This window comes from Myotis myotis, unplaced genomic scaffold, assembly GCF_014108235.1.
Source record: "Myotis myotis isolate mMyoMyo1 unplaced genomic scaffold, mMyoMyo1.p scaffold_m19_p_11, whole genome shotgun sequence".
NCBI lineage: Eukaryota > Metazoa > Chordata > Mammalia > Chiroptera > Vespertilionidae > Myotis > Myotis myotis.
In genome coordinates this window covers 46,883,142-46,904,796 of record NW_023416315.1, presented here as the reverse complement: position 1 = coordinate 46,904,796, position 21,655 = coordinate 46,883,142, and the positions used below count along the sequence as shown (strand labels likewise).

Here is a 21,655-nt window from a genome sequence, read left to right as displayed (position 1 = left end):
TCTGTTCTGTTACTAGCCATCAGTAATGGGAAGGAGGCAAGGCTCAAATACATAAATCATCAGAGTTTCCTGTTCTGCTCCAAGCTGTTACTGTACAGCTGAGTGTTACAGTAACATTTTAAGTATTACTGTAACTAAAGTGTTTGAGAAGCTAATTATTATATAATTATGAATTGGTAGTATTTGAAACTTTAAAGTGAGAAAGCATAAATAATACCAAAAACACAATAGTTTTTTTTTTTTTTGCGCTGACTTCTTAGTTTCTGTTATATGCATTTTAGAAGACAGTGTACACCTAGGAAAGACTGAATTTGCATTGAAATATAATTGGTCTAACTCATAGAGTATGTGTATGTATGTGTGTGTATATATATATGTGTGTGTGTGTGTGTGTGTGTGTGTGTGTGTGTGTGTGTGTGTAGATAGGGCATTTATTTTTATCAGCTATATACCCCCTTTCCCTAACTCTGTCTTTAGCAAGTGAAATTCTACACTGAGGAAATACGTTTTTCATGAAAGAATTTAGCAACTGCTTCTTTAGTGCTATTGCTACTACAGAGACTCAAGAATTTATTTCTGTGAAATAAGTAGTCCCATCCTTTTCTTAATGAAATAGCAATTATCTTCTGTAAAACTATACTGTTTTGACTCCTTTGGTCTATCAATTCCATATAGACTAAAGACTTGACAATAGCCATCACATTATATATAAAATTAAATAGGAGCAATCTTATAATCAAAGCCTAGTACCTGCTCATTTTTTATAAGAAAAATAGTTTTAGTAAGGTGATAATTTAAGAATTAATTAGCTAGAATATCTCCTACTTTTATTGTCAATTCTCTTAAATGCTGGTAAGTTGTAAAGTTGAGAAAGGCAAGAATATTAGGCACTTTTACTGGTTATTTCAAATTAGAACATAAGATTATTTTAATGGTGTTTTCCTTCTAAGGCAATACATAAAAGAGCAGAGTAGAAAACTTTACTCTAGGAATTGACAAAGGGGAAAATGGGATACTGATATACATTCCACATCAAATGAAAAGCTTAATTATAAGAACAGTAACTTGGGAAAAGTACATTCACTAATTTACATGAATTAGTGACAAGTAAAAATATAACTTTCTGGTATTTATGAATTACTACAACTTTTTCAAAGAGAATTTAGAGGCATTTCTAATGTCGTATTAAATATATTTAAAGTTTGACATATAAAAATCCATAAATTATTGCTAAAAAGTAAATAGTTAATTAAAAATTTAAGGTATGTTTAAGCTATGCTGTTGTGCATACTTTGGAAAACAAACTTGTTAATATTCATATTAATGGCCTAAAATTTCTGCAGATATTGTAAAATGCACTTTCAGGAGATCTCTGACTCCCTACAAACATAGTCCATAATTAATTTTCCTCTTCTTATTCCATTTCCCTCTTCCAGTCTTGTCTCTGCCACCATCAAGCTGTATGTCCTTAGCCAAGACATTTAGCACCCCTGGGCCTCCATGCCTACCTACTTCAGAGGCATTCTGTAATAAATGAGTTATCAGGTGGAACTTCTCAAAAACATAAAAAGCACTCCATAGAAAGAACATCAATATTAAGTGCTCAAGGCACTTAACTTCCAGAAAATGAGGGAGGTTTGAAAGGAAATCACACATCTTGGAAATGCAGGCGACACTTGCCATCTTTTACAGCTCAGCACATTGTTTCATGGCTAGTGCTGCCCTAAAATAGCACATGGCTTAGCACTTTGCTCTGCCTTTTTCTTATGTGTTCTGCTTGCCAAGCCATACTCAGTGTGAGAAAACGTCTAACCTTTCTGTTCCTTGCTTTTAAATTTGTTTTCATTAACAGAGGTCTTTAGTAACACATAACAGAAAATGCAGACGGCAAAGAAGTGCTGGAATTTGCCCAAAGCTTGCTGCTCTTTTTCTCAATACTTTTATTATTTGACAGTCATATAACTAAAACAAAAATGATAGTTTTTTTAATACTCATTACATAAAAGGTGTTTAGGAAAAGGAAAAAGTGAGTGTGTCTCAGTGTATATTTAGTTGATGCTGCAATGGTGTCTATAAAAAAAAAAAAAGAATACTTGAATCACTTTTTTTAAGAGAAAGTGTAGGCTATCTTGAACTTATGGAAACACACCGACAAATTTGCACAGAGGTAAGGAGAGAGAAAAAACACATTTTTCTATAGTTCTCCTTTGTTTGAGCTCAGACCTGTTCCCATAGCCAAAAGGGAGACCTCACCTACAGCAACTAACTAAACATATCCCAGAGAACCAAGATGGTGGCATAGGCAAAAGCCTGTACTCGCCACCTCCCACAACCACATCAAAATTACAACTAAAATACAGAACCACCATCTTCCAGAACCGCGGAAAGCTGGCTGAACGGAAGGCCTACAACCAGAGACGTAAAGAAGAAAGCACACTGAGACTCGCAGGAGTGCAGAGGCACAGAGGTCCGGCACCCAGGTGGGCCGCTTTTTAATTGGGAGGGAGATCTTCTCTGCAGAGACTGCCTGGAGGAGCAAGGGGTCCCAGCCCCAGACCAGATCCCCAGCCCTGGGTCCCAGAGCTGGGAAAAGAAGTTCCTATGGGCAATAAGAACTACGGGGTGTACAAACCAGTGTGGATTGGGGCTCAGTGACATGGAGGCTGCTGGAGACCCAGCTGTTCCTCTTAAAAGGCCAGCACCACAAACTGAACTTACAAGTTCCCGCTTCCTCTGAGCTCTAGCACCAGGGCAAGGCTCCGGGGGATGCAGACACATATGAGGAGGAACTGGATTGTCTGGCATCAGGGCAGGAACTTGGGGGTGGCTTTCTCCCAGATGGAGGTGCTTGCAGGGATCATTGTTCCTGTGCGGGAACCTCCCCAGGTGCAGGGCTGACTGGCAGCCATTTTCGTTTGCTCTCCTCTGGTGATTCCCTAAGACCCTGCTCCATCCAATTTATAACCCCACCTCAGCTGTGTGCAGAGGCTTTTGCATATGAATGGCCTGTGAATTCATACGAATTTTGCATATGAATTTCTTAAACAAGCTGCAGCTGGGTCAGGGAGCCCCAAACCTATCAATAAAAGGCTCAAGACCCAGCACCAGCCTGTCTTGCTTCAGAGCTGGGCCTCGTCTGGGCACTTCCAAACCCGATACAAAGAGGAGGAATCTGCAGATCTGGCTGTAGTTCCTGCTGGGTGGCCCCAGGCAGGGGCTGACTTTGCATCTCCCCGGAAATCCAAGAGCCAGTGTACCTAGTAGTCAATGTCAGATCATACCAGATTACAACTCTACAGGTCCATAAGCAACACACTCAAGGGGCAGACTCAGTGATCACCAAAGCCCCACTCAAGCAAGTCCTGCTCCATAAGGGTGTCTCCTGCATAGCAGCTCTCCCACTATAGTCATAGCTGGTTCTCACAGCCAATTGTTTGACCATAAATGTTCACACTTATCTATGGATAATCATGGAATACGACACATATTGCTCATGAAATTGCCTTGATTGGATGACTGAGTAAACACAGCATACAAACTCACTCTTCTGATTTCAGATTGCTGAAGCATCCCTTTTCTGTTCTCAATTGCAGGAACCTCATACTTTTAGAAATGGCTGACCATCACAACATCATCTTTTGGCAACACAATTAAGCTTATTAGAATATGAGAAAATTCACTGAGGACAAGAATTACCTTTTTATGACAGGGTTTCTCACTTTTTTCTAAAAATCTTAAAAAGAGAGAGAAATATTTTACTCTACTATTTCCCATGAGACTTTCTTTGCACTACTTAAAACTTCCCTCCTTCAATTTAAGGCTATGAAAGAGATTTTGTTTTATTTTGAGTACCAGAGTCCTATATAAATATATATTATAGGGGACAATAGACATATGAAATTTCTTGTCAATTTCTCCTCATCTTCTATTCCCATTGTACTTTATAACAGTTTTAATTTGCTCTTTACATCACAAATTTAGTGCTACTCTATTTCAGACTCTTTATGGTTGAGTACTGCCCAATGCGCCCTTGCATTCATCTGTTCCTTCCTGATTTCAATGACACTGTCACAGAGGAAAAATGCAGAGCCTCTTATTACACAGCACTCCTTATTGAGTTTGGTTTATCAAAACATGCAGGTGCTATTTAAGATGTTTAATTGACATTTAACTGAGGCCATCAGAAAGGGATTTAAAAGTAACTGCAGTAACACAAGTTTTCCCAAGAACTAAATATTTCAGAAGATTCAATACAACCAGAGTGAGCTTTCTCCAAGATGAATGGAGAAATCAAGAACAATTGGCTTTATTTTCATCTCTTGGGCGACCATAAGACAAACTGTTCTCAACAAATGTGCCTTGAAAGGTTAATGCTACCAGAGTTCATAAAGAGGCAATTTATTATTTTGAGTTTATTGTCCAATGTCAATTCATCAGCTTTTGGGTTTAGCTCACCAGTTCACAGGGGTCCTTTTATTTATCATTTAATTAACTAAGCTTCTTGTCAAATGAGGCAGATATAGGCGATAAAAAATGTTTTGTAAAATTCCATCCTCTTTCATTTACATACTGTCAATGACTTGGAGACATTTATAACTTTATTAATAAAAATTCAGCACTGAAAGAAGGCAAAAAGAATCACTAAGTAAATAATTGAAAGACCTGATACGGCTCTACACTTAATGTACTTGTTGCCCAATACAACCCACAGTGACATTTTTATGTTTTTAAAGCACTGTCATGCGCATGCAAATGTAAATGTAAAACTCAAACTTGAGCTGGAAAATTGGCCAAAATAAGTTAAGAAAAATGTATCCAAATAGTAGCACCTTTATGAAGTTTTAACCCTTTGAGTTTTAGGCAATCACTCACAGGCTTCAAAGGAAGAGGGACAGTTTAGTAGTAGGACGTCTTTACTGTTGTAGTGAACACAAGCAAAGAATTAATAGTGACAAATGACTGACTTTTTGCCATCCATTTAACCTATCAATGAATTTATTTTTGAGCTCCCAAAGCTTTATAAATGCTTTAAGATATTGCCGGGGGCACCTTAATAATTCATCAGAGTTTTTATTTGTGTTTTCTAAAATATATTTTTATTGATTTCAAAGAGGAAAGAAGAGGGAGAGAGAGATGGAAACATCAATGATGAGAGAATAATTGATCTTCTTGACTCCTGCATGCCCCACACTGGGGATTGAGCCCGAAACCCAGGCATGTGCCCTGACTGGGAATCAAACTGTGACCTTCAGGATCATAGGTCAATGCTCAACCACCGAGCCACGCCAGTCGGACAATAACTCATAAGAGTTTTGAAACAAAAGAAAAACTGCAGTGGACTCAGACTTCCCTTTCTGTAAAATAATAGTCATTTGGGCTTTCTGAAGCCAATGGGATACTGAGTGCACATTACCTTTATCCTACTTCTTTATCTCCAGATATTATCTTTCTAGACCTAAAAACATATAAAAATGATAATCCTGTATCCATGAGGATTACTTTAAATAGTAAGTCTGATGACTCAGAGATTTGTACTAAGAAGACAAACATCCACATGACTGAATTATTGCTTGTTAGGAGAGGTGGAGCTACTGTGTAATTTTGGATAAGTTGACTTTCTTAAAACAATAAGGAAAGAAATGTTGCTATTTCAGTAACTTAATAATACATTTCCTCATTACCTTACATGAGATTAACAAATCCAGTAATTAAATCTCAATTAAGTATCGAATGTAAAGTCTATTAATTTCTTCACACACAAAGCATTCCAGCAGCAAACTTTCCTGAATAAATTTCAATTTGCTCATCAAAAGTATGGGAAAAATCTGATATACTATTTAACAGCCACTGCTTTAAGTGTAGTATATGACCTACATTTGGTATTTATACAGATGTAATTATATTTTTATTTATACCTTCCTATGGATATATTTACACAGATATATTTTATTTCATGGTACAGAAATCGATTAGACATTATCCCACATGCCCCCTTTCTGATTTTAATGATGCAATTTCTAGCCACTCACTATTCCATGACAATCATTAGAACTAAACGGAGTACTCTTAAATGATCCAGTTTCTAGCCACTCACTATGCCAGGACGATCATTAGAAGTAGACTGAGTAGACTAAGTTCTTATTAAGTTCAAGCTCACCATAAAAAAATTGGACTTAAAAAAATAGAATCTTCAAAAATTCCTCTCATGCTTTTTATATTTTAGTGCTATGATAAAGAAATCAATTTCTATTGCATTCTCCCTGCTATAGGTCATTGTTTTAAATTATCCAGAATTCACTAAAGAGTGGTTGCAGTGTATCAATGCTCTATTGGTTGGGAGGTGTAGCAGTAAGGGGTATCGAAATTTATGTTAATTCAACATTTACTGAGCAATATATCACAGTCTCTATGCTAAGTGGAGGGGTAGTAATGAAGACCATATTTCTGCCCTAAAGGAACTTATAAATACTAACTTTAATGTAAGCCTCCCTGTATGGTATTGTAATGCAGTGGTTCTCAACCTTCCTAATCCAGTGCCTCATGTTGTGGTGACCCCCAATTTCATTGTTACAAATTGAACATAATTAAAGCATAGTGATTAATCACATAAACAATATGTAATTATATATGTGTTTTCCAATGGTCTTAGGCGACCTCTGTGAAAGGGTCGTTTGACCCTGAAAGGGGTCGCGACCCACAGGTTGAGAACCGCTGTTGTAATGGGATATACTATATATACTACCCAACACCCTTTACAAGCTTAATTCATTTAATTTTCAAAACAGTTATATGAAGTACGTGGTGTTAACCATTTTACAGATTATAAAATTTCGGATTAGGGAGATTAAATAATTACTCTAATGTAGCATACCCAGAAAGTAGCAATCATTATTTAAAACCAGTTTTGTATGATTTCAATATCCCTGATTTTTTGAAAATTATTTGTTTAGTTTTATTCTTCCCCTTGCCCAGGTCATTTACATAAAAAAATTATTGAAAACATTAAAGAGGTTACTATAGAAGACTTTCTTGAAGGAGGTGATATTTATAAAATAAAACTAAACTTAAATATCACATAATTATAGGACAGTGATGGCGAACCTTTTGAGCTCGGCGTGTCAGCATTTTGAAAAACCCTAACTTAACTCTGGTGCCGTGTCACATATAGAAATTTTTTGATATTTGCAACCATAGTAAAACAAAGATTTATATTTTTGATATTTATTTTATATATTTAAATGCCATTTAACAAAGAAAAATCAACCAAAAAAATGAGTTCGCGTGTCACCTCTGACACACGTGTCATAGGTTCACCATCACTGCTATAGGGCAACAAGGGATATAAGAAATAATTTTGTCCAAGTTTTTTTAACTGGTCGGGAAACTGAGGTCTTGCTAAAGTTTCAGAATTAATTCGTGAATAATCAAAGATTAAAAACCATGATAGTTTGGTTTCTATGTAAATGCTGTTCTCACTATGCCACAATGCCAATCACACATTCATACAATTTATGGATATCAAAAATGTCTATTTAAATATATTTCCTAATATTTTAATTAAAATATGTTGTAGAGGCCAATCTAACCATGGTAAACATTTCTGCACTTTATTATAATTAAAATTTTGGTGTTATTTTTCATTAATCAAAAAATATAAAAGCATTACGTACATACAAAATACATTTCAGAATAAGGATTATTACCAGTAACAATCAGAGATATTTCATAATAAAAAAGAGTTCAATTCATCAGAAGGCATAACAATTCTAAATATGTCAGTACCTAATAACAAAAAGTCAAAAACATGAATCAAAAACTGATAGAACTGAAAAAGAGAAATAGATAAATCTGTAACTATCGCTGGAGAGTTCAACTTCTTCTATCACTAACTGAACTAACAACTAGACCAAAAATCAGAAAAAGTATAGAAAACATAGAAACTCATCAACTGACTGAATCTAATTGATACTAATAGAACACTATGTGGCAAAAGCAGTATGCACATTCTTTTCTATATAGACTATAATGAGTTTAAAGAATTAAAAACACCTGATGTATGCTCTTTGACAACAAGGAGTTAAAGCAGAAATCTATAACGGACAGATATATAAAAATATCCAAATATTTATAAATTATACAAAATATTTCTAAATAAGCCATGGGTAAAAGAAAACATAACAGAGGAATTAGAAGACATACTGAACTGACTGAAAATCAAAACACATTTCATCAAAATATTGCTAAAGCAATATTTCGGAAATTTGTACCATACCTCCATAACTGGTTGTATCAGGGAAAACTTCTCAAATCAGTAATTTAACAGTCTATGCTAGGTAGTTATAAAAGAACAAATTATACATAAAGCAAGAAGAAATAAGATAATTAAATTATGGAGCATAAATAAAAAATGTTAAACAGAAAAATAACAGACAAAAATGGTTGATTATTTAAAGAGATCAATAAAATGGAAAAATTGATCTCTAGACAGATCAGTCAGAGTATAAAGGAAGCAGATATACATCATTAATATCAGAAATGAAATAAAAAAACATTACTACAGATCCTACATACGTAGTGAGGATAATAATATAATGTGAATAACTTTGTCAATAAATTAAATATCTTAGATTCACAATCAGAATTGCTAGCTGAAATAGTAATCTTATTATAAGAACTTATCTAATTTTTAAATAGGAACAACACAATATAATTAACTCAATTATCATATTTTATATATAAAAATGTAAAAAAAAATTTCCGTTTTTCTGAAGCTCAGAACTTTCTCTTAAAATTACATGTAACTGATACCTTTTATCAAATTATTTTGTATTTACTCCTGATTTTATAAAATATTACATGCTAAAATCTCTACTGGATAAATGCAATGCTTTTTCTTTTTATATTAACAAGCAAAACAATTTTTGTCCATTGTACATATGTATCCTTGCCTTTCCATATGACCATTATAATTTTACCGGGGCAATGGGGGCGGGGGGAATACAGTGGCAATAATGTTATAAAATATAAATCTGTTAAACTATTGAATTGCTTTTCCACAAGTATTCAACTTAAAAAACATTTGCATTAACTATATATTCATTCGAAAAGCTATTTGGCATAAAATAAGAATTATAAAAATTACACAATATAATATCTTCTAGGAGTAAGTTCTCTTATCATGCAAGGTTTAGCTAGCACAAATGTAACTAATTAATAACATCTGAAGTACATTCTCCCATAGGACTGATGACCATCTGGTTGACCTTGCGCTAGATCAATAGAAATGGCAAATCTGTAAATCGTTTCTTAAATGTTATCAGTCCATCATTCCACCACAAGCAGAAGGGCTGGAACTTCGATGTGAGAAAGGATCTCTTGTTTCTTATACCTTTAAATCAACTATGATTCATCATTTGACTATAAATAAGACAAGACTGAGAGGATTCTCCTACAGTTCTCCCCAGGAAGAGACAGGTAGAGGATCAAGTTACAGTGAAGATTTCAAGACAAAAGAGTCAGGAGGCAATGTAATTATGAGAAACTATAAAGATGCAAAAAACCTCTGCCTGGTGTAACCTGAAATTACTTGCATTTCCTCAAAAGCATCTTCCAAGTCCTGATTTTTGGTTGCAAGTTAGTTTAGAAATTTTGAAATATGAAATAAATGAAATAAAGTATATACCTTTATGCATTTAAATTAACAAGTTCATATAGAAGGTGGGGCAAAAGTAGATTTATAGTTGTTCATATGGAGAATAATACAGTAATTGATAAATAATAGTGCAATAATATGCTCTGTATTGGGTTTACTCACAACTATAAACAGATTTTTTGCCCCACCCTATATATGTCAACCCTACACAAATTTCTGTATTTTGATGTCAAGACTAAACTACTTTGGAAGAAATTTAGTAACCTACTCAGAGAAGTCATCATAAAATCAATGGCAAACTTTAATAAGAAATTTGAAACAAGCATCTCAAGCAGGTATACTATCAAATCCCTTAAGAAAATGCTTATAAACTTATGATTAAAATGTAAACATTTTAACGTGTTTTTTTTGCCCAAGGTACTTTTCCTATGATACTTTGCCTAATATATATAGTCTAATATATATATAGTCTAACTTAAGAGTTTTTGTATTTTATGAAGAAATTATAGAATTTCCTTATTGATATATCACTTTAAAATAGTCTCTAAATTGTTATATTTTATCTCTATGATTATTTACTATTAAGGCTATTGGAGAGTATTATGCTATGTGAAATAAGCCAGTCAGAGAAAAACAAGTATCACATGATCTCACTTGTATGTGGAATCAAGTGAACAAAACAAACTGATGAACAAAAACGATCCAGGCATAAGCATGCAACAGACTGAGTATTTCAAAGGGAAGGGGGAGGGGTTATGGGAAGAGATTAATCAAAGAATTATCTATGCACAGCCCATGGACAGATAATACAGTGCAGTAGGCCTGGGGAGGGGACAGGTGAGGGGTGGAGGGTGTCTATGGGGAGAAAAAGGGAGACATCTGTAATACTTTCTTTTTTTTTTTTTTGTAATACTTTCACAATAAAGATAATCCTTACCCAAGGAGTGTGGATATTTTTTCCATTGATTTTTAGAGAGAGTGGAAGGAAGGGGGGAGTTAGAGAGACAGAGAGAGGAGAGAGAGAAAGAGAAAGATCAACCTGAGAGAGACACATTGACTGGTTGCCTACCGCTCACTCCCCTGACCTGGCCATGGACTGAATCTGCAACTGAGGTATATGCCCTTGACTGCGAATAGGATCCATGACCCTTCGGTCTGCAGACCAACACTCTGACCACTGAACCAAACCAGCCAGGGCAATAAAGATATTTTTTTAAAAAAGCCTCTTGGGAAGAATAAAATATCAGGAATTATAAAACTTTCAGATCAATAGCTTATTTTACCATATTGTATTCTACATCTATATATATAAAAGCCTAAGCCACCAAACGACCTGCTGCTGGTCACTATGACATGCACTGACCACCAGGGGGCAGACGCTCAACACAGAAGCTGCCCTCTGGTGGTCAGTGCGCTCCCACAGTGGGAGTGTTGCTCAGCTGATCGACCTGTCCCGGTGGCCCACTCCTTCCCTCAGTAGTCCTATAGGTCCAATCTCCAGAGAACAGGCCAGGCACCAATGGACTCGTGCTGCCAGCACGATCCCAACTGTGCCACTGGCCTCCTGGAAGTTGGCCTCGGGCACTGTGGCCACTTCCCTTCCCTAGGCGCTCTTCAAGGAAGAAATAATATAAAAGCTGCCGCCAGGTGGCTCCCAACAACCAGCACGAACATCAGTGGGACGGATCCGGATTCCGATCCGGATTCCAGGCCAGCAAGGGCATCCCACCACCCGCCCAGAGGGCCAATCACATCCCAGCCCCCTCCCTTCTCCTTCAGGACAGGTGCCAGATGCAGGGCTCACAGCTGGCAAGTGCCACTGAGTGGCGCGAGTCTCTCGCTTTGAGGACTGGGCACAAGTCTGCAGCAGGTGCAGCAGGGCTGGGATGAGCGGGAGCGGCAGGTAGGAGTGGCATGCAGCACTGGACTGCTGGTTTCGGCCCAATCCCCACAGACCATGCCAAGGGACCCCATCCATGCACAAATTCGTGCATTGGGCCTCTAGTATGTTATAAATGAAGGTAAGTCTTATTTTGCAAGAATCTTTTTTGAGTTTGGGAACACTTAAAATATTAGTGATACAGTATCTTTAAAAGCCCATTATACCGTCTAGTCACTGTATACAGAGCACTTATTGTCCTACATAGTATTAAAGTTTGGTTTTAAAAGTTTGCATTACTGAACTTCATTAAAAGACAAATTTTAATTGTCACTTCAAACATACACTTGATGAAATATCTCTGGTGACACACTTATCCTATCTAATAAAAGAGAAACATGCAAATTAACCATAACCCTGACACCCTTCCCATTGGCTAATCAGCAAGATATGCAAAATAACTGCCATCCAAGATGGCGGCTGGCAGCCAGGCAGCTGAAGCGAACAGGAGGCTTGCTTTCTCCAGTGATGGAGGAAGCCAAGGTTCCCTGCCTGCCGCTGCCAGCCTCTGAGCTGCAGTCTAAGAAACAATGTTGCAATTATAGAAGGTAAATAAACCCCAGAAACCTGCTTTCAGCCGTCAGAGCTGGGGCTAGCAGGACTGCAACAGTGTTACAATTATAGAACCCAAACATACCCAGATACCTGCTTTCAGCAGCCGAGGTCTCAGAGCTGGAGCCGAGCCTCAGAGCTAAAGCTGGTTCTCAGTTCCAGTGACAGCCATAGAAGGTAAATAAATCCCAGAATAAAAAAAAAAAGAAAAAAGGAGAGGCTGGGAGCTTCAGTCACCCACCAGCCTGAAAACGGCCCTCAGCCCCTCACCCAGACTGGCCAGGCACCCCAGTGGGGACGCCCACCCTGAAGGGGGTGTGATCAGCTGCAAACAGCCACCATCCCCTCATCCAGGCTGGCCAGGCACCCAAGTGGGACCTCCACCCTGAAGGGGGTGTGACCAGCTGCAAACAGCCATCATCCTCTCATCCAGGCTGGCCAGGCACCCAAGCGGAACCCCCACCCTGATCCGGGACACCCTTCAGGGCAAACCAGCTGACCCCAACCCGTGCACCAGGCCTGTATCCTATATAGTAAAAGGGTAATATGCAAACTGACCCTAACAGCAGAAGGACTGGGAATAACTGGTCACTATGAAACACACTGACCACCAGGGGGCAGACGCTTAATGCAGGAGCTGCCCCCTGGTGGTCAGGGTGCTCTCACATGGGAGGAGCTCTATTCAGCCACAAGCCAGGCTGATGGCTGCCAGTACAGCGGTGGTGGTGGGAGCCTCTCCTGCCTCCTCAGCAGCGCTAAGGATGTCCGACTGCAGCTTAGGTCTGCTCCCTGCTGGCAAGTGGACATCCCCCGAGGGCTGCCGGACTGCCAGAGGGATGTCTGATTGCCATCTTAGGCCCAATCCCCCGGGGAGCAGGCCTAAGCCAGCAGGTGGTCATCCCCTGAGGGGTCCCAGACTGTGAGAGGGCACAGGCCGGACTGAGGGACCCTACCTCCTCCCGAGTGCACAAATTTTTGTGCACCGGGCCTCTAGTCTTTAATATTTACCTATTTTGGATTAAGTTTGGGTTAAACAAAGTTTGATTAATGTTGATAAAATAGAGAGAAAGGGCTTAGAGACCTAATCTGTGGGACCACTCCATCTTCCTATATACTGAGAGGAATACAGAAAATAGGGAGAAATTGTACTGCTCCTTAATGCCTTTCTTTTCTTCTTTTTTAAAAAAATATTTCATAGCGCTCAATTTAGGAGAAAAGTTGTAAGCTGACTATGAGTTGCTTTAGTTAGTAATTTTTTTTTTAAAAATAGGACACTTCAAAAGATCTGTTTTCCTTCCTTCACAACTTATCTGGATAGTCATGGGTTTTAAGGGGGAATGCCTGGCTTAGAAGCTAAGGAAGCAATCAGAAGCTTATGCACTCTAAGTTCATAAGGCTCCAATAGGACTTATGATAACCTTGGAGAAAGCTTTTGGTGGGGAAGGGAAGGGGAGGAGAAGAGAAGGGAGGGAAAGGAAAGGGAGGGAAGGGGAAGGGAGCAGAGGGAAGGGGGGCGGGGAGGGAGGAAGCCATTTGACTGATAAGTGTCAGTCATACTACTACTTGAAATTAAAGATACCAGTGTTTCAAAGACAGGAAGGTCTTAGAGTATATTGTTTCTCAAAGGAAAATGAAACTATGCCCAATAATACTGAGGTTTATGCAGAAACAGAGTTGAAAGAAGCCATAAAAATATAAATAACCCTGAGTGGCAGGGTGATATTCCTGATCCATTTCTTATCCCATCTGTCCAATTACTACGGGTTATGTGACTGATGGAAATCATCCATCTGTAAGTCCTTTGAGCAATATACATTAAAGCTCATGCATACATTCGGCAAACCATTCCTCAGAGGACTTACAACTTTTATGTGTGTGAAAATTTGAAGTCACACTCATTTCCCTAAGCTCCTGAAGATAACATCTGTACACAACAGCAATCAAAAGCATATTTTGAACTATTCCTTCAGTTCCTTTTCAATTAGGAGACTTTGCCAACCTCAGGAAACCCTTGTGGAAATAGAAGAAACATTATTATATAGAAAGACCAGTGTCAAGACTAGTGCTCAAAATTTATTAGGAAAATTTCCAGTAATTTAACCTTCATAGTTCTTTCTGCTAATGAAGATTAGTACATGGGAGGTGTTTCTCAACCAAACCAGGTGAATATTAAAATCAGAGATTGTAGGCTTTGCGTTTTTCACCATCGCTCCCATGCATGCACATGCAAACACAGAAGAAATTTAAAAGGGGGCAGAATACACTTCAAGCATTTTCAGAAACAAAATGCAATAGAGGGCTTTTGTCTACTAACTAATAACTTTAAATAGCCATATCATCCAAAAACCAGTCCCATAAATATTTTTTAAATCAATATTCAATAATACTTTATTGCCTTTAGTTTTTTAATCTGGATAAGAAAACAAATGGTAAATAACATTTTCCCAGAGAATTTATCAACTTGCTTACCATCAAATGTTAAATAAACTCTTGCTTGGGGCTGAGAAGATCCTTTTACACAGACAGAACAAACAAATACTCCAACCAACATGCAAATTGCCTGGAATGCCATTTCTTCAGATTTTCAAGTTAATATCCAAGAGAAATACCTTTAAAAAAGAGATAAGTTTCTTACATTTCATTTCACATTTTAGGAGCACACCCACACCCACACAAACATAACCAGCAATCCAGACAGAGCACCTTATTCACAAAAGACATTCCTGAACTTTCATAGTCATGCAAACAGTAGGAGGTGCTGTGACTTTGCTTCTTAGATGTGAAAATTTGGATTCAATTCCCTTGGTCTGGCAGTGTTTGCGAAAGAGAAACTCTCATCTTCCAAAACTTAAAGAACAAAGCAGCCAAGGAAAAAGTGATTGATTCCCAAAGGAAAACCAATATTTAAATGTGGTCGCCTCTCTAAAAATCACAGTATGTTTAAATGGCTTGAGAATGGTATTGATAGGTATGAATGGATGAAAACATCCCTTCTTACCATAAATACAGTAATAGTAAAAAAAAAAAAATCCCACATGAACATTCCGTACTCATTAGCTCTTGTACCTGAAATGGTGTTTCTATGCATAAATGGACATGTGCTCAATCCTTGATCACTGAAATCATTTGAATCAGTTATCGGCCAATTTATACAGATGACCGAGCAGCTGTTAAGTGATGCAGATGAGGTAACCTTGGACTGGTGCCAAATTCAAACCAATGACCTAGTGGTGAGCAATCTAGTGAACCATATATCCCTCAATGCATAGCTCATATAAATCAACCAGAAAGTGGCTGTCAAAATCCCAATAGATAAATCAGAGAGACAAGTCCTATCTGGAACTATAGCTATAAAATTGATACATGCTATTAACTAACGTCTGAATACCAAGGAAGATCAGGTAACCTGTTAACTACCGATCTATAAACTCTCCAGTGGTCACAACATGTGAAATAATCTCAGGACCATAAAAATAATATCCCATTATTTTGAGTCTAGCATAATTATATACTGAAATAATATAACAGTTTAATCTAGGAATTAATTTTTATAGATCACAACAGTTCTGACCTTCCTTCAATATTATGTGGCTTTTAAAATTAAAATCTTATCATCACTGATTTTACTCAATAAAATGCCACTACAAGTTGTAAACAGTGCTTCATTAATGCAGAAGAAAAAAAAGACCAATTATACTGAACATGCCATTCTAAACGAACATTATAAGTTGATTTCCTAGGTGGCACGCATACGTTATGAGAGTTAGAAACAAAATCGCACACCTCTTTTACCACACAGATGGAGGGAAGCCTTGAGAGGTTTGTGCTGGTAATTTTCAAAAGAAACAGTTTCTTCCTGCTTCCGCAACCTCTTCACCCTGTCATCCCTAAATTGTCTTAGAAGAAAATTGATTTTATGGAGTGACTTTCCCTTAGTCATTTGTTCCCTGGAAAAAAAGCCACAAAGATGCCTAACCTTTGTCTCTTTATTAAGAAGGCTGATAGGATTTACACATTTTTACATATTGCTATTATCAGTATTTTATCTGGTATGTCCCCCCCCCACCCCCCCAAAAAAAGAGAGACACTTGCCACAAGTTGCAAAAAATAAAATAAAATACATATTGGAGATGAAATGACAGGTCCAAGGAAGCAAGAACACAGTGCAATGTGGTTTCAAGCCTACCTAGGGAAAAGCGACTCAAAGCAAGTGTCTTACACACGCCTCGCACCCCCTACTTTACAACTTCTTCCCTTTAACTCAGACACTTAGACAGGCTGCTTATTTTCACTTCTGATCGAAACCCCAGCAGCCGGGAAGAACAAGACTCTTTCTGTCCTCCCCAGCAATTCCGCCTCCGAAGTCATTGAAATGCGCAACTTTAACTCGCCGCAGGTGTCACAACCTAAAGAAACAACTCCAGCCGGGCTCTCAGCAAGGGAAACGGCTCCCGGACAAACTGCGTAGGTTCTTAAGAAAATACACAGACTGGAGCACAGTGATGTGTGAAAAGTCAACACACAGACCCCCGCTAATGCTGAACCCCAGGAACCCGCTTACCCAGGGGCCAAGCGATCAGCACGGAGAAACCCAGGTGCTACCGGTCTGGCTCCGCGTGTGCCTCCAGCCCGTCGCCCAGAAGACCTGGCTGTCGGAGGCGGCCCCGCGGGGAAATTCCTTCTCCCCGGCCGGCCGGTCCTCGCACTTTCTTTGTAAAGGAATCCTCCGCGCGGCGGTGCAGGGGCACCCGGAGCCCGGCTCCGCGCCGCTCAGGCCAGCGCCCGCGAGTGAATGGAGAGCGGCCGGCGCGGGGGGCGAGCGCCCGGGTGTCCGGTTACAGCGACGCGGCGCGCGGCTCCCGCTGCCCCGGCTCCCGCTGCCCCGGCGCGCCGCCCAGCCCACTCGCATCAGCAGCCCAGCGCCCCGGCCGCATCCCCACGGCCGCGAGGCCCCACCCAGGGCGCGCCGCGGGAGGGCGGCCAGGAGCCGGGAGGGCGGGGCGGGGCGGGCGGCCCCAGATCGCGCACCCGCGGCAGGAATGCGCGGCTGCGGGCGAGGGGACCAGCAGAACAGCTCGGCTCTTGCGCTGTCCGCGGTGGAATGAGCAATTTACTGAGGGTGCTCCAAGGGTTTTGTTTGTTTGTTTGCTACCAGCAACTCTTGGAAGGCATACCCGCGTGGCTTGGCCGTCCGTATCAAAGTGCAAATCAGTCTTTTTCTGTTCTTTCTTTCGTTGTTTCTTCCCCCCTCCCGCCCCCCCCCGCCCCCCCCAGAAGGATCACTGCATCCTTTTAAGGCAAAGAGATGCGTCTTTAAAAGAGCATCAGTCTTGTCCTTTTCGTGCAGCAAATGTTCTAAAATGAGTCCAACAGTCTCATCACAGACGTTTATGCTTTTTAATGGGCGTTGTTTTCTATTTCGTTCACTTAATGTAAAGCAGTAACTCTGTTGACCCCTTCACACTGGCTCATTTCCAGTATCTTTTCCTCCAGGATATTCCCAAAACATAAACTGCAAGAAATTACTTAACAATTTTGTGGAGCAAGGCTGTTCTGAATTATGCCAACAGATAGATGTTTACAAATCTAGGCATTAGGGGTATATTTCTAGCTCTACTATCAGATAAACTTGTTAAACTCTGGAACTGATTTTGATGTTTAAATGAAAATCACTTCTCCGGACCACAAAAATCTAGACACTAGGACAGCAAGAGAAATGAGTTTTTTCCTCAAGAAAATGAGCAGGTACTTGCTTAAAAATCACTATGGGCTACAGCCCAGCAGATGTCACTGTACAAAGGGACTATGGAGTGCAATGTCTTCACCTCTTTCCTTATAGTTTTCTTTAGGAAGTAAAGCAGAAACTTAATTCTTATAAACTGTGTCATGGAAAATAGTTCTGTGAGTGCAAACTCTTCGCTGGAATGGGACAGTTGACTTAAACCTCAGGCAGGAGGAAGTGAATAAGTGATTAAGACACATCTTTCATGTGCCTAAACACTGACTGTTCTGTCCAAGCTACATAAAACTGTCTCCAACTCTCTCAGTATAGCTGAGATATGAATGGGTCACATCAAATAAGTGTCAATTTAAGAGTTCAAAAATTATATTCCAGGGCCAATACTATCTTTCAACATCTAAGTTTATGAAAGCAACTTATCATCTAATAGATGTATTATTTTTAAAAGTTTAATAGGGTTAGACTATATAACGTTCAAAGGCTGTCAAATTGCGTTGTTTACCCATATCTTCAGAAAAAAAAATCACTTCTACTGTCGTGGTAAACAACCTGCTTCCCTATTTTAATGGTCTGGCCCTCTAGCAACTTCAGTGCAAAATTATAGCTAATTTGCCTATAAACGTCAGGTGGTCATAATAATCTGGCCACTCAGTGTATTTTGTGATGATTAGTGCAATGAAAATGTGAGAAGTTCCTTGACAAAACTTGGTATAGTGAATTTAACCCACCAGACATCCGACAGTATTAAAAACCAGATGCAAACATGTAAGCAACGTGTACATTTCTCTGAAGTACTTCTGAAACTGATTAAGACCCAAGTGATATCCCAACCACTATTATCTTCCTACTGGTGTCTGAGTCAGCATTAGCTTAAGGAAGAAGAAATCATTAGAAAGAAGATTGCTGTGAGCATTAACAAACTATGTAATTACTAGAGGCCTGGTGCACGGATTCGTGCCCCGGTGGGGTCCTTCAGCCTGGCCTGCTCCCTCTCGCAATCCAGGACTCCTCAGGGGATGTCGGACTGCCGGTTTTGGCCTGATCTCCGAAGTCCAGAGGATCAGGCTGAAACCGGCAGTCCAACATCCACCAAGGGATGTAGTGGTGCACCAAGCAGCAGGCAGCCAGGGAGGAGCCCGAGCCGAGCCTGGACCACGCGCAGCACCGCTCCCGCTCATCCTGGCCCTGCTGCACCTGCTGCCTCTGCTGCTTGGTAGCACTGCTGCAGAAGTGGGAGAGGCTCACGCTGCCGCAGCTGCACTCGCCAGCTGTGGGCCCAGCGTCTGGCACCCATCAGTCAGCTGAGCGGCACTCCCCCTGTGGGAGCACACTGACCACCATGGGCAGCTCCTTTGTTGAGCATCTGCCGCCTGGTGGTCAGTGCACACTGTAGCAACTGGTTGACCGGTTGTTTGCTTGTTCGGTCGCTTATATACGTTAACTTAGAAATTTGGAGGCATTAGATATTGATTAATTTGTAAATCCATGTAAGGTAGAATATATTATAGATTTTATTTTTAAGTTTCAGGAACAAAGATAAGGAAATGCAAGGTGGCATGCATGTCAAATTGTGTATTTACAAGGGAATTTACTCCGTTTAAAAAAACCCAAAGAATTAGCTAAATCTCTCACGAGGCCTTTGAGACTATGACAAATCGTTTCATTTAATCACAGTCTGTGAAACTTGTGCTGCAGTTCCCATCTTGCCTGAATAAACTTCTTTCCAATGTATTGAGTTGAGTGGGTATTTGCTTAGTACTGAGACATTTACCTTCGGCCATGCCTCAAAATGAGTCATAAAAACATTGCTAGGCATTAGCCAAGGCAGATTCAGGCACAAGGACACAATTATTGCTCATGGTTGGCTGGAGCCTGGGCCATATAGTGAAATTTTAACAATGGCAAAAGCTACCTCTAATAAGATTGATCTCTGCCTGTTTCTCCAAATTGCTTAGGAGCTTAAAACACCTTAACAAATCAGGAGTTTTATAAGAAACAGTGGTGGCTAGTGCCACTTTTCTAGGATGCAGACTTTGACTCTGTCCTGACAGGTGGAAAGCAATTATTAGCTAATTGAATAAGCTAGTTCAGGAAAGAGGGACGCCGAATGGATCTACAAGACTAATGATGCAATTAAAATTTAGAGGCCACTAATTACAAAATTTGCCCTCATCGAAATGTCTTGGGGGAAGAACAACAAGTTAAAATGCTTAAATTGCTCTCATTAAGGTGGTAAAGATATAGTACAACATCTTTACACTGAAGTTTCTCAGAAGTACAGTGGCCTTATTTTTAACTAGAGGCCCAGTGTACTAATTCATGCACATTGATAGGAAATTAATTAGAAGGTGGCCAGCGGGGTGGGACTGGGTGAGACTGGCCAGACATGCCCTGGAGCCAACCTTCCACAATCCCTCCCCAGCTGACTGCACCGGGGCGGCACCAGGGCTCAAAGGGTGTCTGCAGGGTGAGCAGGGTCCCTCTGGCAGGTGAGGTACCGAGGCCTGGCCTGCGAGGATCAGACCAAAACCAGCAGTTCCACATCCTCGGAGGGGTCCCGGAGTGTGAGAGGGCACTCTGAAAAGTTGCTCCTGCATTGAGCGTCTGCCCCCTAGTGATCATTGAGCATTATAGCTACCGGCTGGTTGGCTGGTCACCGGTTGGTTGGCCAGTCGCTTAAGCTTTTATATATATAGATTTTGATATCTTTGATAGTCATTTAACTTAAACTTCAACTCAGACTGATTTTGAGTGTTGTACCCATATTTTCCTTATGAGTTGTGCAGCTAAGGATTCTCTTATTTCAAATTTAACAAAGATTGTTTTCAGATTTTTCTCTATCAGACAGATGAGCTATAAGAATAAACTTTAACTAGAGAATCTCAATACTGCAGAGATTTAAAATTGTCTTCTTGTTAATCAGAATTACTCATAACAAATAAAAATATTTGTCATGGGAGAACATATACTATATGTGTATGTATATATATATATATATATATATATATATATATATATTCCAGGCACTGCATATATTATATGAACAGCATTTGTAATGAAGTTACTATTTTACAAATGGGAACATTTCCCAAAGTCACATGGATAGTAAATATTGAAATAGAGAAAGAAACTCAAACATGACTAATGTGCCATCTTATATTTTTCAATACGAATCTGAGCAATTTTTATACTTGATTCCTCCTCACCTCTTTTCTTTTTAACTCTCCTCTCTCCTATCTTTCTCCATTTCTCAGCTTCTATATGCCATCCCATTAAAGTTCCTGAACTGTATCTTCAGAAGGTCTGTACTTCAAATGGTTATTTACTTTGTTTACATGAGTCTTACTTCTCCTTGGGTTCTCTTAGCTCCTCTGAGACCAAACCAGTCAAACAGGTTTCCACACACAAGTCTAGAAATCTGTGTGTGGAATTGCTCTCTGCACAGTTGATAGGCTCTAGTATTTGCTCCACTAAAATCATTCTTTATTATTCAACAAGGTGAGTGTATCTCTGCTTTCATTGTTAACCATGGCTAATCTATAGCCTTGACCCTTGATCTCTTTCTCTGTTGATATGTACAAAACTAGGATTCTCGAATTGTAGCATTGAACAAAATAAACTGGTGAGGGAAACTGGCCAGAAAGAGAATTTTCATTGTTTCCCCCTTTTTACCTTAGTAATTTTAAACCAAGGGAATGTATAAGCTTTTACACAATTAAAAGTTTAATTCTTCAACATTTCTGTGAATATCTCTAAATATCTCAAACCCAAT

The 21,655-nt window shown here is 39.5% G+C and overlaps 1 protein-coding gene across 3 annotated transcripts in view; it reads right to left on the bottom strand.

Annotated features, from left to right (window-relative positions):
* The window catches only part of SEMA3C (semaphorin 3C), a 168,661-nt gene extending 151,558 nt beyond the window's left edge, over positions 1-17,103 (bottom strand). Inside the window, exons 1-2 of one of the 3 annotated variants that reach the window (XM_036328351.1) lie at positions 16,705-17,103; positions 14,613-14,752 (exon numbers count right to left, since the gene is read on the bottom strand). In XM_036328351.1, coding sequence (XP_036184244.1) covers positions 14,613-14,715 — 103 coding nt within the window. In that variant the 5' untranslated portion in view covers positions 14,716-14,752; positions 16,705-17,103. Of the gene's footprint in view, positions 1-14,612; positions 14,753-16,704 lie in introns of those variants that run through there. The other 2 variants (XM_036328349.1, XM_036328350.1) reach the window with 2 other exon arrangements.
* Positions 17,104-21,655: the final 4,552 nt, after the last annotated feature.